The sequence below is a fragment of the Myotis yumanensis genome, unplaced genomic scaffold (genome assembly GCF_028538775.1).
Source record: "Myotis yumanensis isolate MYYU_CA2020_CCGP unplaced genomic scaffold, mMyoYum1.0.hap1 SCAF_14, whole genome shotgun sequence".
In the NCBI taxonomy this organism is placed as follows: Eukaryota; Metazoa; Chordata; class Mammalia; order Chiroptera; family Vespertilionidae; genus Myotis; species Myotis yumanensis.
In genome coordinates, this window is record NW_027223765.1 from 2,197,063 (window position 1) to 2,213,762 (window position 16,700).

A 16,700-nucleotide genomic window follows, 5' to 3' on the forward strand; every position below is an offset into this window, starting at 1 on the left:
ACCAGTCCTCGGGAGGCGGGAGTGGGTGAAGAGGCATCGCTAACCCTGGGAAAGCGGCGAGTATCGGCGGCACCACAACTGCATGCCACACACTTGCTGTCCCCCGGGAAGCGTGGCTCCTTGGCATGTACATCTGAATGGGTGTGTCTTCGTGGGTAGGTGTGTGGGTGAGAATGTTGGGTGGCCCTGGTGTGCGGGAACTGGGACGCCCATGGTCTGGAATAAGCCTGACTCAGGTTGTTTGGGATGCATGGGGCCCGACCCAGGTTGGAATTCTTGCCTTGCCATTTGGCAGCTGTGTACACTGGCTCAGTTCCTGGACTTGGTTGAAACCCAGTTTCATGGAGATGTAAACGGAGATGACAGGACACACCCTGAGGGTCCAAGGGGCCTGGAGTGTAAAATGCCAGTTCACCCGGGAGCACAGTGAGTGCGCTGCCCAGGCTGCCCCTGTTACAAGTAAGGTGGGGCCACGACTCAAACTCAGGTTTCCTGCCCCCTACAGCCTTCTGATTGCTGGCCCAGAGGAAGGGAAGTCTCCCCACAAACTTGGACAAGGCTGGCCCTGGGTCCCCACTTCATTGCAACGGTGGCTTCTGGCAGGTTGTGTCCTGTGCAGGCTGATTTTTTTGTATCTTGAGTTACTTTTAAAAAATATGCATATAGCCCTCGCCAGTTTGGCTCAGTGGATAGAGCATCGGCCTGTGGACCGAAGGGTCCCAGGTTCAATTCTGGTCAAGGGCACATGCCTGGATTGTGGGCTTAGTCCAACGTGCAGGAGGCAGCCAATCAATGATTCCCTCTCATCATTGATGTTTCTATCTCTCTCTCTTCCTCTCCCTTCCTCTCTGAAATCAAGAAAAAAAATGAAATGAGATTTCTTTAAAAAATGTGCATGTAATTAAATAATTATTTGACAAAGTATATTTATAAAGTGCAGGACCCCTTCCTTTCAGCTGCTGATCTCAGTACTACTGCCAACATGTGCATAGCCTTCCAGGTTACAAAGGGTGTTGACACCTTTATCTTTGTCTGAGGTCTGGGTTCTCACCCGATGTCACCCCAGGGTAAGGCTGCCAGATTTAACAAATCAAAATACAAGGTGCCCAATCAAATTTGAATCTCAAATATATAATGAATAATTTTTTTTTTTAGTATAAGCATGTCTCCATTTAAAAAAAATGTTTTTATTGATTTCAGAGAGGAAGGAGAGGGAGAGAGAGATAGAAACATCAGTGATGAGAGAGAACCATCGATTAATCGGCTGCCTCCTATACACCCCCCATTGGGGATCAGGCCCACAACCCGGGCATGCGCCCCCAACTGGAATTGAACCTGGGACCCGTCAGTTCGAAGGCCGATGCTCCATCGACTGAGCCAAACCAGCCAGGGTAGCATGTCTCCATTTTTATAGTGTAGTTATGTCCTATGCAATATTGATGTACTAAAAATACTTATCTGAAATTCTAATTTGATTGAATGTTCTCTCTATATTTTTAATATATATTTTTTATTGATTTCAGAGAGGAAGGGAGAAGGAGAGATAGAAACATCGATGATGAAAGAGAACCATCGATCGATCGATCGATCAGCTGCCTCCGGCACGCCCCCTACTGGGGATCAAGCCTGCAACCTGGGTATGTGCCCTTGACTAGAATTGAACCCGGGTCCCTTCGGTCTGCAGGCCGACGCTCTGTCCCCTCAGCCAAATATAAAAAATGTTCTACATTTTATCCGGCAGCCCTACCCTAGGACCTCTGGGCTGTTGCACGGCACGGGATGGGGGCTGTCTCAGAGGGCGCTAGGTAGGTGTTGCTCGGTGGCCAGCTCCTGCAGAGGAGTGAGGAAAGGTGTCTTCGCTAAGGCTTGGAATGCCCTCCTCCATTTATTTAGCATCTAAGGACCCCCAGACACAGACCAGCTCCTCTCTGAACCTCTGCTGATTTCTTGTCCTCCTCATCTGGGAGCAAAGAATCTCTCCTAAGCCTCAGTTTGCTCATCTGCAGTATGGGGACAAACTAGTACCCAACTCTAAGGTTGTGGTGAGGAGTCAGCCAGAAGCCACCGGTGAGCGCCGTGTATTGTCAGTCAGCAGCACCAGGAAACCTCTGCTCTGGTGGTTGTGTCTTTCCCCTTGAAAGAACTCAAAGGTCACACGGACTAGGGTGGACCATTAGGAGTTGGGATTAAAATGAACTAGAGGGTTGGGTTCCAGTGTGAGCAGCAGTGGCCATGGAGACCCCAGTCCTTGAGCTTCCCTGGGCTGGGAAGAGCCGCGGCCATGCCTTTGGTGGACTAGACCCTCCTCGGAGCAGCAGCACTGGGCCCTCCAGCACCGGGTAGTGGGCTCAGGCCGGGTCCTCACACTTCACTTCGGATGAGGACCTGCCCACTGGGCCGGGCGGTCTGACCTGATGGCTGGATGCTCCCTAAACCCACATCTCATCTCCTTGAGCTTGTTTGTTTTTTTTTTTAATGTTCTTTTTTTAAAAAAATATATTCCATTGATTTTTTACAGAGAGGAAGGGAGAGGGATAGAGAGTCAGAAACATCGATGAGAGAGAAACATCAATCAGCTGCCTCCTGGACACCCCCCACCGGGGATGTACCCGCAACCAAGGTACATGCCCTCGACCAGAATCGAACCCGGGACCCTTCAGTCCGCAGGCCGACGCTCCATCCACTGAGCCAAACCAGCCAGGGCTTGTTTTGTTTTTTTTAAACAGCTTTTCTCAGATGCTTTTGGGATTATTCAAGGCAAAGGGTTCAAGTATCTGGTACCCAGGATGCCTGGGGTTCTACACCCCCCAGAGACTGGATTGCCATGGCCTTCGCTCCTAGCTGAGTGCTCAGTGGGGCTCTGAGGTCAAGGCGACTTGGTTCTTCAAGCTACGAATTCTCACCCCGGAGCAGACACAGCGGATGGGAACCATTTGAAGTGAAAATATGAACATTATTTAATAACTGATCTTCTGTAATAAACCATTTGAAAATATTTTACAAGGAATCACACACACAATATTTTACAAAGTTTCTTGACTTTTTTGTCGCTGTTGTTTTTCTGACTTGTCTGTACAAAATAGAACAACCAAAAAAAAGGGCAGAGAAGAGGAGATGGCCCCCCAGCCCCCCCAGATCCCCCGAGCCCGAGGTGAGGGGGCAGCCAGGTCAGATGGACAATGAGAAGGATCAGACCCAGCTGGGGTTGGACAACTACCTGATGGGAATTGTTTTGTCTGTTTTTCTGTTTTTTAAACTTAAAATATATATTTATTTTTCTGTATATGTTTGATCCTTTTTTATTTTTATGTTCCCCATTGAGCACCTGACTACACTACAGTTACACACACGCCCCCGCAAGACACGGCTGGCATCGAGGCTGCGTGTCCGGCACGGACACCCACCCTGGCACCAGCAGCGGGCATGGACCAGACACACACACCGAGAAAGCGACAAGCAACATGACATTAATTAACGGAGCCATTAATTAATGCATCCCCCTCCCCCCTCCTCCCAGTCCATCTGAGCCCCATGGCCACATCCCCTGCCCTCAGTCCCCCCCCAGCCCCCAGGCTGGGATGCCTCTGGAGGAAATGACCAGAATGAATGGTGTGAAGAAGTGTGCCCAGGCCCAGCCTCTTTGTGTGCACAGAGTGTGTGTCTATGTGTGTATGCGTGTACAGTGTGTGTTCAGCAGGGAGGAGCAGTTCGGCCTCCTGGGGGTAGGGAGTGTGTGTGAATGGGAAGGAGACAGGAAGTGGGCGCAGGCCTGAGTGTGTGAGGGCCAGATTGGGGGGTGGGGGGGCCCAGCCAGGAGCAATCACGTCACCCTGCTAAGGCAAAGGGCGCTGTCTGGTGAGGGTTCCTCTGCCGGGGGTGCGGGCAGTGGCATGTGGTCCCACGGGGGCCTGACACTAGTGATAAATGGTTACAATGAGCACCTGGGAGGGGGTGAGGGCATTTAGGGGACACTGGCGGCTGGGGGGGGCAGAGGGCCTTTGCCCCCCACCCCAGCATTTGGCACTGTTCGACATTCAGCTTTAGATGGAGGACCAGCTGGGCTGCAGGTCAGGTTAGAGGCGGGCAGTGAGCAGGAGCAGGAGTGTGTGCATGCCAGCCCTCCCGCCAGCCTGCCCCTCTGTAAGGCTTCGTGAGCCCCACCCACCCCACCCCGTGTGCGTGTCTGTGTGTGTGTGTCCTCCGGGATGTGTCTACTCTGAGTTCAGTTCCTGCCCTCAGGCTCCAGGTGTGTGTGGGTGTGTCTGAGCCAGTTTGATGTCACTGCTTGACACCTGCCGGGCTTGGGTGGAGGGGGAAGGGGATGGAGGCCCGAGAGGAGCAGGACCCAGGGGCTGCTGGCCCAGGACCTCTCCTGCCAGGACTGAAGCTGGGACACACGGGGCTCCGCTGTCCCCAGGGAACCCACATTTGGTCCCAAGGCGGGTAGCAGGGCCAGGTTGGAGCAGTTCCGTGGGGCAGGGTGGGCAGTGGGGCCTGGTTTGGCACCAGTACTGTGGCTTCCCTGTCCCAGGGATGGGTAAGTCCAGCGGGAATGGGGGTCTGGAGACACGGACAGTTCAGCAGCAGATGTGCCTGGGCGCCAAAGACCTGCAGCGCCCTCCTGTGGGCACCCCGCACCCCCTCCAAGGCTAAGCCTCCGGGGGCCTGGTGCGTTCAGTCCTTCAGTGAGATAGGGGGTGAGGATCTAAGGGGGAGCGGGGAATGCGGGAGGCCTGGGGGGAGCCAGGAGGGCTGCTCAGAGGCGGCGCGAGGTGTGGGCGTGGACTTGATGAGCCTGCGGCCCGGGAGGCAGGCCCAGGAGGAGCAGCAGCTGCAGGGAGACCAGGACGCCCAGCGACGGCGGGAAGGAGGCTCCGCGGCCGCAGTCTGAGGTATCTTCCTGCAGAAGGGACAAGGAGCCGGTCAGCAGCCGGGGCAGCGGAGGGCGGAGGGCGCAGGGCCGCGCAGCCCCGGGGAGGAGAGCGAGTGTCCAGTCCACCATCCCCTACTCACTGTCGCGTTGTAGTCGAAGCAGATGTGCGGGCCTCTCCGGTATCTCGGTCTCTGCACCAGTTCGCACTGCTCCGGGCCGTCCGCTGGGCATGGGTGGGGAGTCAAGGAGGCGGCGAAGGCGGCGTGGGGGGGTGCGGGGCGCGCGGGGAGCGGGGACGGGGGCGGGGGGCGCGGCGGGGGCAGGATACAGTGGGTCTCCTTCTGCAGCAGCCGGCCGGCCTCACACTGGCTGCACAGCGGCTTCTCCGCCACCACGAAGAGCAGGTTGGTGTTGATCAGTCTCTGCGCGTGGAACAGCCTGGAGGCAGCACAGAAAGGCGGGGCGTAGAGGCCGGCCCCGCCCCTCCGCCCACGCCCCAATCAGACCACGCCCCTCCCCGGCCCCGCCCACCAACCCGGTCGCGCCCCCAATCAGGCCCCACCCTCCGCCCACACCCCAAATGGCCACGCCCCCAAACTCAGGCCCCGCCCCTCCCCTCCCGCCGCCCCAGCACCTGGAGCAGTTGCCACAGTCGATGATGGCGTTGTAGGAGGCGTTCACCGGCCCGAAGTAGTACTGCGTCTGCTTCATGACGCAGCTGCTCTCGCGCGCCTCGGGGCTGCCCTCGGCCTCGGCGGGACCTGCGCGGCGGAGCCTCAGCCTCAGCCTTAGCCACAGCCCAGCAACAGCCAGAGCCAGAGCCACGGCCACAGCCACCGCCCAGCCACCGCCACAGCCACAGCCACCGCCCAGCCACCGCCACCGCCACAGCCACAGCCCTCCACCCCCGCGTCCCTTGGGGCCCCAGCTCCTCTCCGCGCCCGGCCATGACCCCGCCCTCCCTCGGGGAGAGGGGCTGGGAGGAGGGGACTCCAGCGCCCGTCCTACCTGCTTGGAACCAGCTGTGGTAGATGAGGCCATAGAGAAGCTGCTGGAACAAGGACCTGCAGGGCCGGTCACCGAGTGGGAGTGGTCAGCGGCGCCAGGGCCCCGCCCACTCCCCTGCAGCCCTCCCTGACCCTCTGCCCTGGAGGGCTCACCAGGCCGCCGCCGAGGTCCACCAGGCCAGGTTCAGGAAGTCTGCGATGGTGGGCTGCAGAGAGAGGCGCGCTGCCACTGCTGCCCGGACCCTGTCACCCCCTCTCTCAGAGGGAGGGGGTCATCTTTCGGCAGGCCTCCCAGCCCCCCAACCCTCCAGCTGCAGGCCACGCATTGCTGGGGCTCACCACAAAGACGCCCCGGGGAGCAGCACCCAGGTTGCCCGGGGGCTGTGGGGCGCAGGCGGCCTGGTAGTCGTAGGACTCCTTGCGGGTGTAGAAGGAGTTGTTGTAGAGCGCCAGCATCAGGTTGGCATCCACCTCACTGAAGAACCTGCCCACCTGGGGTCGCGGGGAGGGGACCAGTCACAGGGGTGGCAGCGCCCCCCACCCCCCCAGGCTCACACCCGGCCCCCTCCTCCTACCCTCTTCCTGACTCTCACCTGGTCCCACTGGTGGTTCTGGTTCGACAGCACCAGGAATCCCCCGTCATCAATGAGGACACAGAGCAGGTCCTGAGCAGGGGGAGGGGAGGAAGACGGAGAGGCGCCTGGGCCCAGACCTTCCTCCCCAGACCCTGGCCGCCCGCTGGTTGACTGGAGGGGCACCGCTTCCCCCAGTTCCCGTAAAGCTGTGAGGTCAGGGCGGGGAGGGCCTAGGAGTTGTGGAGGGGGCGGTGGGGTGGGGGGAATGAGAAGCCCAGGGCGCACCCACCTCATTGTTGACCTCGCAGTCCATCTCACAGTGGGTGCTGGGGCCGCACTGCTGGGCGGAGAGCAAGGACTGTACGGTGTCCACCAGCCTCCCCCTCCCAGCACCCTCCACCCCTGGGGTGCCCGGGCATCTGCACTGGAGACACTGAGAGGGAGGACTGGGGCTCCAGAACGGGTGCTGCTGGGCTACGGCCCCCACCCCTGCCCAAGTACCTTCTGAGGCTGGTCCTGGTGGGTACGGTTGCTGGCTAGCACCTTGAACTTCTCAGCCCAGGCCTCTAGATCCAGCTTAACACCCACCACTGGCGGGGAGAGCAAGGGCCATCAGTGCCTGCCTGTCTGCCGGCCTCGGCAGCACCCTGCCCACCGTGGGCCCCTCCCTGCTCCCGCCTCGGGCACTGACCTGCTGGTCTCAGGGTGCGTCCGCCCAGACTGAACTCCACAGCGGTGCTGACCAGGATGCCCACCGTGTCATTCTCCAGCTCCAGAGGCCTGAGCAGGGCTGGGCGAGGCAGTCAGGGGTGGGGGCTGGTCCAGGAGCCCAGCCAACGCTTACCCCAGCCCTAAGCACCCAGCACCCAGGGCAGTGGTCAGCACAGCCCCGCCCTCTCTCCTCATCCGCCCACCTCCGTGCCCATCTCAGCCTGCCTCGTGTTTGGGAGGGGCCTCGGAGAGGAGAGCCCTGCCTGGAGGAGCACACAGCGTGGCCTCAGCTCCCTGCTGCTGTGCACCCGGGGGACACGCACCCTCCTGGTGTGGGGGCCTGAAGACGTATCCGCGGTTGTCCAGGCTGCGGCGGTAGAAACTGGCATTGAAGGGCTCCGGGTTCTCCGTCCAGTCTTCAGCTGCCCTGGTCACCCAGGAAGGCAGAGGTGGGTGGAAGGGTGGCTTATGGGGGACAGCGGTCTCAGCAGGTGCCCAGGCCTCTGGGCGGCAGGACGGAGGCGGGGCCCCAGGCGAGGGCAGGGTGTCGGGGAGTGGGGCAGGTCACTTACTTGTTGGGGAACACTCGGGTGATGCCGCCGTCAGTGGCAGCAAACACGGCCAGAAGGCTGTACCTGGGGGCCGGCAGCAGAGAGGTGAGGTCACAGGCTGCCTTCACGCGGCCCATCCCGGCCTCCTGCCCCCACAGCCCGGGCGGTGCCTACGTGTTGAGATCCTGGTCCCGCCACACACGCTCCACCAGCTGCTGGGTGATGCCCGTGTCCAAGATCAGGTTGTGCAGAAGGAAGTTGTTGCCTGAAAGGGGAGGGCAGGGGTGAGGGGAAGCTTTTCATGGCTCCCTCCCCACGGACCCCCTCCCCTCAAGGCTCTAATGGGAGCCTTCCCCATGCCCTGGCCCGGCCTGGCCCTTGGCTTAGGCCTGCATCTCTCACACCTGCCGGTTCCGGCTCCCGGGGCCGCCCGCTCCGCACTCACACTGCTTGGAGTCCGGAGTCACTTTCTCCATGAGCTCGATGAAGTTTTTCAGGAACTCGGTGTTGTTGTCGGAGGCATTCAGGTCCTTGCAATACTCTCTGGGGGCAGAGGGGGGGGGGCAAGAGGAGTGGGCTTGGGGGGCTGGACAGGGCAGGGGGGTCGAGGCTTCCCAGCAGGTCTTCCAGGTCATTTGCCGGTCAGCCAGGCCTCCGGGCGGGCAGGTGTGTTCTTACAGGCTGCAGCCGCTCCGGGCCTGGCGGGCTCCCGGGTCTGAGGGGGCGCAGAGCTGACAGAATGGGGGTCTACTTCCTCCATCCTGGAAGGTTCTCGCCCCTGGACGTGGCCCTGCAGAGCCTCCCACCTCTCCTGTGTATCTGGACCCGGATGGAGCACGGGGAGGCCCTCTGGTGGCTCCCCACTTGCGTGCTGTCCTGGTCCGTGAGCACCAGGTGGGTGGTCCCAGCACCGCTGCTGCCGACTCTGAGACCTGACCCTGCGCTTCCTGGCTGTGCGCCTCGCCTCGGGCCCCTCACCCAGCTCCCGGAGCTGGTTTCCTAATCGCAGCAGGTGAACAGGCCCCTCGTAGGGGCCCAGGGTGGGGGCTGCAGGGCGTGCAGCCTGTTTAGGCTCCGCTCCCAGGAAGTCCGTTCCTCCTGCCCAGGTCCTACTCCCACCCCGGCCTCAGAGACCTCCCTCCCCGCTGGCCCGCAGGCAGCAGCGAGCTGGGAGCTTTACAAGGTGCTGCTTCTCAGGCCCTGCTGGGGCCCACAGCTTGGTGAGGGCACCGGGCCGGGTCTCAGCCCCCTGCTCCCTGGTCCAGGGCCCCTGGGCCGTGCACAGCTTCCCCACCGGGTGTAGAGGCCACACCTGACATTCCCAGAGTGACAGCCCATCAGCGAGGCCTGAGGTGCGTGCCCCTGCGGCCCCTGTGTGTGCCTTTCTGTTTGTGGGTTACATTCTTCACTCACCCAACACGTATTTATCGAGCTCTCCCGAGCCAAAGACACAGGTGACAAAAACAGACACAGTCCCTGCCCTCAAAGAGCTCCCTGAGGGTCACGCGGGCCTTTCCACACATTTCCAGTGGCTGCTGCGCACAGCCACCCACAGCTACCAGGCGCTTACAGACACCCACAGGGACTCACACACACACACACACACACACACACGCAGCTACTGCGTCGGAGAACCGTGTGGGTGCATGCGCGCATGTGCACACACGAGGTTGGGAGTGTCCAGAGCCCGGCGTGGTGCCCGGGGTGCCCCGGGTCTCTTAGCTGCACCCACCTGCCCCCTCCAGAGCCCGGGTCGCAGGGGAGGGCATGACCACCCGGGCCCCCTGGCTCCTGCAGGTGTGGGCCGCAGGCAGGGTGCGCCCCCAGGATGTGTGTGCACGCTGAGCGCACTCGAGGGGTGATCCAGGCCTGGCCCCTCACTTGTCCTCCAAGCCCCCGGCCCCTCTTCACCCTGTCCTCCGAGAGCCACCACACCTAGCCTCGGCTCTGCCGACGGGGCTCTGGCTGGCTCGTCCTCAGACCCACACAAACACTGACTGACACAGGACAAGGACGGGGTGCAGGGCGGGGCGGGGGAGGCACCGCAAACCAGAGCAGCAGCTGCCCAGCCAGCCCGGGGCACAGAGGACTCCTGGTTGCCTGGGAGGGTAGGGAAGTGGGCAGAGTGTGCAGAGCCCTCCGCGCCAGGCCTGCTGGGAGGGGAGCCGGGGCAGCTGGCACCGCTGCCTGGTTCAGCTGCATGGCCCGGGTATGCATGTGGCGCACATACGGGGCTATGCATGGGGAGGGGGCGACAGTGCACAGGACACAGACACACAGAGCTCCAGGCAGCAGTGCAGGGGCGGGCCGGGGTGGGGAGAACGCCGCAGCAAGGCCACACGCAAGCTACCTGGGAGCAATGAAAACATGTCCTTCAGACTCAAAGCTGCTGGGGAGCAGGAACTCAAAATCTGCAACAGAAACGGGGGTTATCCGGCGGGGGCTGGGGAGGTGGGAGGCCAGGGGGCTCAGAGCTCAAGGGGCTGGAGGGACAGGGCGGGGGGGTGGCTTCAGGGAGGGGGAGACACTAGCAAAGAGGGAACCCGCCACTTCCATGTTCAAGTTCGAGCCAGAGAGAAAGGGTGGGGTGGGGAGGGTGGAGCCTGTGGAGACCACAGCATCGCAGGAGGGCAGTTATAGCCAATATGTTGCCCGGGCCCGGTCCTCTGTGGGCAGTGAGTCCCTTGGCGCGGCTGTATATGCTTCCATACAGCTGTATAGCACATATACACGGACACACACACGCACATATATATACACACACTGCTATATATATGCATGGTCTGGGGGCGCCAGTCTCGCGCGTATCGCGTCCATAATGGAAAAACCACATGCTGACTCCCTTCGCCTCCACAGAGACTCTGAGGGCGGGAGTGGCTTTGGCTGCAGATCCGTATCTCTCTTTGCTGCAGCTCTTTGCGTTTTGGTAGGTCTTGCTTTTGTTCTGTGTCAGGCATCAACATGGCCAAACCGAGGGGGTTTCTCACGGGCACAGACAGTCCAACCAGAGACAGTGTGGGCAGCCGGGGTGGGCTGCAGTGCATTGTGGGGGCTGGCGGTCCTCCCTAGGGTAAGAGCTGGGGGAGGGGAGACCTTGAGGTGCCCGGGAAAGTTCCCACACTGCCGGGGGAGAGTCTGGGGGCTGGGAGGGGACAGGAGGGTTGCTTGAATCTGCACACCTGCCCTCTTGGGCTGGGAGCATGAGGGCGGGGGGGAGGGAGGGGGGTGTCTCCCCCTTCCTAGGACCTGTGTGGGCTCAGAGCAGGCATGGGGTGCTGGTGAGGGATCCACCAATGGGGCCCGTGCAGGCGTGAGTGACATGAGCCTGTGTGTGTGCATGCCGCTGTCCCTGCGCGGGTTTGTGGGCGTCTGGGACCGGCCTAGTGGGACTGGCCACCTTGCTCTGGGCAGAGGGTCCCCCTTGCCATCCTCACACCCAGATTCCAACCTCTCAGTCACCCCAGGGCTTGGCTTTTGCAGAGGAGCAGTCTTCCCTGTTTCCCAATACTCCCACAATGCACTGCAAGATTCCAGGGAAGGGGGACTTGGGGTGCCTAGGGGGCTGGGCAGTCACTGGTTGGACTGTTGCTTTCTGATAGGACTGGGAGGCAGGGTTTGGACACAAGCCGACAGGGCAGGGGTGGGGAGGAGAGGAGGAGGAGAAAGAAAAAGGAGGTGGGGAGCAGGAAGGGAGGCTGTGCTATGGTTGTCACTGTTACCAGGGCCCTGCAGTTCTGGGGTCCCTGGGAGGGGTGCAGAGGGGAGAAAAGACAACTCAAGCCAGTGGAAGTGGGGCCTGTCCCTCACCCCCACCCGGGCTCGCGGGGGCAGCTGTATTCCCTTTGCTGGACTAGGGCTTCCCAGCTCTGGGGACGGAGGACAGGACCTCCTCTCTGCCCAGGGGTTCCCTGCGGGGGGGGGGGCGGGGCGGGGGGAGCGTGTCTGCACAGTGGCAGTCCCTGGCCTGATGCTCTCCCCTCTCATTCTCACCAGGCCCGCACGTTCACTGCCTTCCTTTCCCGGGAGTCTGGCCTGGGCACCTCTGAGCGCCAGACCCTGCTCTTCACATCCAGCCGGATCCCTCCCAGCTCTTCTGCTGGCCCTTGGGGTCCAGACAGATCCCCTTCCTTTCCCGGTCAGGCACACTGCCCTGCATCTGCCTTCACTGGACTCCTTCTCCAACCTGCCCACCTCCCCAGGGGCAGAGAGCACCCAGCGCAGGGCTGGGCTGGTGGCCTGAGCCACGGCTCTGGGTTTCAGCACCATGGCCAGCGCCCAGGATGGTCTGGTCTGCCTTGCTGGCCAGGTGGCCTGGCTGCTGCCCTGTCCTGCCCACCGGCCTCAGAGCCTCCGTCTCCCCTGCAGTCAGCACTGGCGGTCAGGGGAAGAGCTTCCCCAGAAAGCCGGTGTGGCCGGCCCTTTCCCGTGGGCATCACACAGTCCCTGTGAGGACGGATCTGCCCCCTGCGTCTCCGGCCCTGCACTGCCGGGTGGGGGTGGTGCAGAGGCATCCAGCCCTGTCCCCACTGTTGAGTTGTCTTCGAGGGACAGAGAAGGGGGGCGGGACCGGCCCAGAGGGAGCCAGGCGGGTGAGAGGGGGCCTGAGCTCTCAGAACACCTTGGAGAACCGCCCTGCAGGTAGGGCCGGGGAGGGGCCGCTGGCTCTAGTAGGGATCGGAGGAAAGGCAAGAACTGGGGGAGCCAGGGGGATGCTGGGAGGGGGCCCTGGAGAGCAGGGGTGTGGCCGGTCCTGGGCAGGGAGGGGGGCAAGCAGGGGCGTGAGGGCGGGTGGGGTGGGGAGAGGGGGGTGCACTGGTTCTGAATATACTTGCCCTTCAGTTTGCTGATTGGCACTGGGACAGTCCACCAAGAGAGAAAGCGAGGAAAACAAAACAACACAAACACAAAAACAAACGAAAAGGGGGAGGGGAAGGGGAGGGGCACAAACAATATTTTATTCAATGGCTGTTTGAATGAAAATATTGTGTCTTATCATCATACCGAAAGGAAACTTCTTGCAAAAAACGACATGAGAGAGAAAGAGAGAGCGAGAGAACTCAAAGGAGATGCGCCCCAGTGGGCCAGGCAGGTGGGGATCGCCCGAGGGGGCCGGAGCCCCAGCCTCCCTCCCCGTGACCTCGGTGGTGGGCAGGCGGGGCCACAGGCTCCGGGAGGCCCAGGGTGGGTGGGACATGCAGGGGTGAGCCACAGGCAGAGAGTGGGAGAGGGAGGGAGGGAGGGAGGGAGTGAGCAGAGAGGGAGGGAAGAGAAGGAGATAGAGAAGGTGGGGGTGAGGGAGGGGAAAGAGAAGGAAGGGGAGAAGGAAGGAAAGAGGGGGAGAGGGAGGGAGAAAGAAGATGAGGAGCAAGGTGAGTGAGGATGATGGGGGAACAGCAGAGGGGCGAGGGGGGAGACCCGGGGTTGGCGCCCGGGGGGTGAGAGCTGCAGGGAGAAGAAGTGGGTGAGAGGAACGTGTTCTCCAGGAATGCACCCCAGGGGTGCGTGGGGGAGGGGGCAGGCCAAGGAGGGAAGACACGGAGTAGGAGAAACCAAAAACAGAACCTCAACGGAAGCCATGAGAGAATGCTCTGGAACCGAATCTGAGCAAAGGCAAGCATGCAGAGTCCACAGACTTTCCGGGCTGGTGCCCAGCCTGCGGGCGCCTGGGGACAGGCAGACGGGGCGGGAGGGGCCTCCTGGCTGCAGGCAGCTGGCTATGCTGCCCGAGGCCGGCCAGGTGCCAGGGTGCCAGGGTGCGGGGCGGAGACGGGGGCGCAGGGCACAGGCAGGGGCTGGCCACTTACACTTGACCTGCAGGATCTGGTCGCTGAGATTGGCTTGGAGGTAGAAGGTGCTGTAGGGAGGGAGCACGAGCCCTAGGCTGGGGGGAGGGAGGGGCGCAGGTCACTGCTGGGGAGAGGCGGGCACCTGGGCACCCCCTCCCCATGGCCTTGGAGCTGGGTGGAGACCCAGGCTGTGGCCTCCCCTCCCCTGACCCCAGAGATGTCTTCCCCTGTTTAGTGGTGGGAGAGCCACGGCCTTGGGGCCTGGACCCTCCACTCCCCATCTTCTCCTCGAGGCCTCAGAACTTCCAGCCCCAAAGCAAATCTCCACCCCACCCTTCACGCCCAGCGGCCTCCCCCAACATACCAACTGCCCCGCCAGCCTCCTCCATCTGGCCAGCAGCAAGCTCACCAGGGGCAGAACACTGTCAGTGAGCTAGGCTGGGGCGCTGCAGGGGGAGGAGGGTCTGCAGCCCCCAGAGACTCAGGCCACCGAGAGCCGCTGAAAGCAGGGCTGGCACTACCATGGGGGGCAGCTCAGGCCGAGATGGGGTGTGAATGAGGCAAGGACACTGCCTGGGCCTGAGCCACAGGGACCTGGTCGGGCCCGCAGGCCCATGAATGTGCTGAGGGAGACATGGGGTGCAGACACCCAGGGTACCATCCGGGCGGGAGGGGCGGGAGGGGGTGCAGGGAAGTGGCGGATCACCGGCTGGTGTGTCCTGTGCTCCCAGGAGAGGCCCTTGGGGACTGAGCGTCGCTGGGGAGACGTGAGCGCCCGGCTGCGGGTGGCCCACTGAACACTGGTGTGGGGCCGGCTGGGCTTGGACCCCCCGCCCTTCCCTGCCGGCCCCACCGCGGCCCCACTCACCTGTAGTTGGTGCTCCTTATGGGCACCCAGGTGTAGTTCCGCATCACCTCATCGATGTACCGCTGGGAGGAGAGGCGGGGTCAGGCACCTGGGCCAGCAGGAGGGTGGGGTCGGGGAGGACCATGTCCGCCCGCCGCTGGCCCTGCCACTGTCTCACCTCGTCCAGGGACTTGACCAATGTTCTGATCTGCTTGTGGCCCTTGTTGCCGTCGATCATGCTCCGACGGATCTGCAAGAGCCGGAGACGTGAGGGCGGGGCCCTGCCTTCCTCCGCTCTGGGTGCCGCACCCCTGCTCCCCTCCTTCCTCACCTCCTCCTTATTCTCATCTTCCAGCTCTGCATCCAGGAAGTCCAGAGTCACGGGCTCCCGGAAGTTGGTGGTCTGGGGGGGGAGGGGGCCGGGCAGGAAGTCAGAGGCCCCATCTCACAGGGTCCACCCCCCCTCTAGGCCACTCGCATGGCTCACCTGGGGCTTGAGGTTGGGGTGCAGCAACACGTAGCCGTTCAAGTCAATGGCAAACACATAGCCGTTGGCTCCAAGCTGGGGGTGTAAGTTGGGGGGCTCAGGGCCTGGAGGCTGGGGAGGGGTTCCCTGGGCTCTGGAGCTTTTCCTTATCTGCCTTCCATGCCGCCGAGGGGTGCCATCTGCCTGCCTGGGCCGGGCCCCCACACGCCAGGGGGCCCCAAGCCTGCTTCTCAAGCCCAGCCCAGCAGGCTGGTGCCCCTCTGGAAGCAGCCCTGGCCTGGCTGACCAGCTCCATGCGACCACCACTCACCTGGCAGCCTGGGCTTCTCCCCATCCCTGGTTCTAATGGAGCTGTCAGTCAGCAGCGGCTCCACCTCCACTGGCCCCACCCCCTCCTGCCTCCTCCTGGTACCCATCTCAGGAGAGCACAGGGGAGGAGCGGACCCGGGTCCCACAGGTCTGGGGCTCCCTCCTGGACCCACCCTCTCCTCCCGGCAGTTTTCTCAGTGCACCTGGAGCCCAATGACACGGGGCCTGCGTGTGGCTCAGGTGTAAGGATGCGGTCACACCCCCCCACCCGCCACCCCTTTCACAGCCCACGGGCCCTGGGCAGCCACACTGCTCCTGCCCCTGCCCTGGCTTAGGATTCTGTTTTTCACGTCCAGGCCTTTGTCCAGAGAATCCCCTCTGCCTTCCCCGCCTTTCTACCCAGGCCACGCGGCCACTCCTGCCACGCGATGGCCACACCCGCCTGCCGCCTGCTCATATCTAGCTGTCAGCTGCGAACGGCTTTGACATTTTTAAATGCTTGAAAAGATCAAAAGCACACTCCTGTTTCATGACAAGCGGAAATTACCGGGAGCTCACATGTCAGTGTCTCCCAGCCAATCGCGCTGGAACACGCCATGCCCGTTTGTTTGGTCTGGGGCCTGTTCCCAAGGGAGCCGCAGATGGAGCGGGAATGTGCGCACTGAGGCTGGCGGGGCCTCAGGCAGTCACAGTCTGGCCCTTCACAGGCAGTTTGGCCGCCCCAGCTCTAGGCCCAAGGTCACCTCCTCCGGAAGCCTTCCCTGACTGCCTGAACTCAGAGGTATCCACAGGGTGTCTGATCGCCACCAGCCTCCCGTGCGGGCCCGGGCCGTGTCCCCACGGGAGGCAGAGCGGGCGACACTCACCGTGTAGTTGGGAGTCAGCCTCTTGATGTCATTCAGCGCCACATCAATACCCATGACGCCCAGGATCAGCTGGTTCTGGGAGCAGAGGCGGGGGTCTGTCACGGGCTCCACCCCACGGGGAGCCCCCTGCCCACCCCACGCCCAAGGCTCCAAGCAGCTCTCACCAGCGGTCCCATAGGCCTACCTACCCCTCCTCCGCGCCAGCCCTTCCCGCCACGCCTCGTCCTCCCCGCGGGGCCCCTCACCTTCTTCTCCCCAGGGCCATCCTGCGTCAGGTTGAACACGGGGAGGGTCCCTGTCACCACCAGCCCCAGCCCCTGCAGGGAGAGCAGGAGGGTGGTCTGTGGCCAGCCAGGCCCCGCCCCGTGTTCAGAGCAGAGGAATGAGCGGCCTTTCTCGCTCCTCTGCTGGATTTACCCCACCACGGGGCCCTCAGGGGCAGGACCCTGCGGGCACCTTGGCGGGGGAAGGGCACCCGCCCCACCTGGAGCCTTACCAGCGCGTCCTCGTACACGTTGGTCCACTGCACCTGCTTGGCCTCCTTGCCCGCCAGCACCATGGGCCTGCCCAGCACGTCCAGATATTCCTGCGGAAGGGATGGCGGCCAGGGGTCACTGGGTCCCTCCCACGGTCCCTTCCCCGTTCCGCCTCCCCGTGCACCCTCAGGCCACCAGGGGGCGCGCTCACC

At 62.4% G+C, this 16,700-nt stretch overlaps 1 protein-coding gene across 7 annotated transcripts in view; it reads right to left on the bottom strand.

The window, feature by feature from the left end:
• Window positions 1-2,932: 2,932 nt before the first annotated feature.
• Window positions 2,933-16,700, bottom strand: part of CACNA2D2 (calcium voltage-gated channel auxiliary subunit alpha2delta 2) — a 112,021-nt gene continuing 98,253 nt past the window's right edge. Inside the window, exons 15-39 of one of the 7 annotated variants that reach the window (XM_070391336.1) lie at window positions 16,509-16,598; window positions 16,258-16,329; window positions 16,013-16,087; window positions 14,838-14,912; window positions 14,682-14,753; window positions 14,529-14,600; window positions 14,372-14,433; window positions 13,522-13,598; window positions 12,550-12,570; window positions 10,068-10,128; window positions 8,163-8,260; window positions 7,892-7,982; window positions 7,739-7,801; window positions 7,490-7,593; window positions 7,147-7,245; window positions 6,957-7,045; window positions 6,745-6,792; window positions 6,474-6,545; window positions 6,220-6,372; window positions 6,034-6,086; window positions 5,882-5,937; window positions 5,508-5,634; window positions 5,202-5,311; window positions 5,014-5,096; window positions 2,933-4,900 (exon numbers count right to left, since the gene is read on the bottom strand). In XM_070391336.1, the coding sequence (XP_070247437.1) occupies window positions 4,757-4,900; window positions 5,014-5,096; window positions 5,202-5,311; window positions 5,508-5,634; window positions 5,882-5,937; window positions 6,034-6,086; window positions 6,220-6,372; window positions 6,474-6,545; window positions 6,745-6,792; window positions 6,957-7,045; window positions 7,147-7,245; window positions 7,490-7,593; window positions 7,739-7,801; window positions 7,892-7,982; window positions 8,163-8,260; window positions 10,068-10,128; window positions 12,550-12,570; window positions 13,522-13,598; window positions 14,372-14,433; window positions 14,529-14,600; window positions 14,682-14,753; window positions 14,838-14,912; window positions 16,013-16,087; window positions 16,258-16,329; window positions 16,509-16,598 (2,067 nt within the window). In that variant the 3' untranslated portion in view covers window positions 2,933-4,756. Of the gene's footprint in view, window positions 4,901-5,013; window positions 5,102-5,200; window positions 5,312-5,507; window positions 5,635-5,881; window positions 5,938-6,033; window positions 6,087-6,219; window positions 6,373-6,473; window positions 6,546-6,744; window positions 6,796-6,956; window positions 7,046-7,146; window positions 7,246-7,489; window positions 7,594-7,738; window positions 7,802-7,891; window positions 7,983-8,162; window positions 8,261-10,067; window positions 10,129-12,549; window positions 12,571-13,521; window positions 13,599-14,371; window positions 14,434-14,528; window positions 14,601-14,681; window positions 14,754-14,837; window positions 14,913-16,012; window positions 16,088-16,257; window positions 16,330-16,508; window positions 16,599-16,700 lie in introns of all 7 variants that reach the window. The other 6 variants (XM_070391335.1, XM_070391334.1, XM_070391341.1 and 3 more) reach the window with 6 other exon arrangements.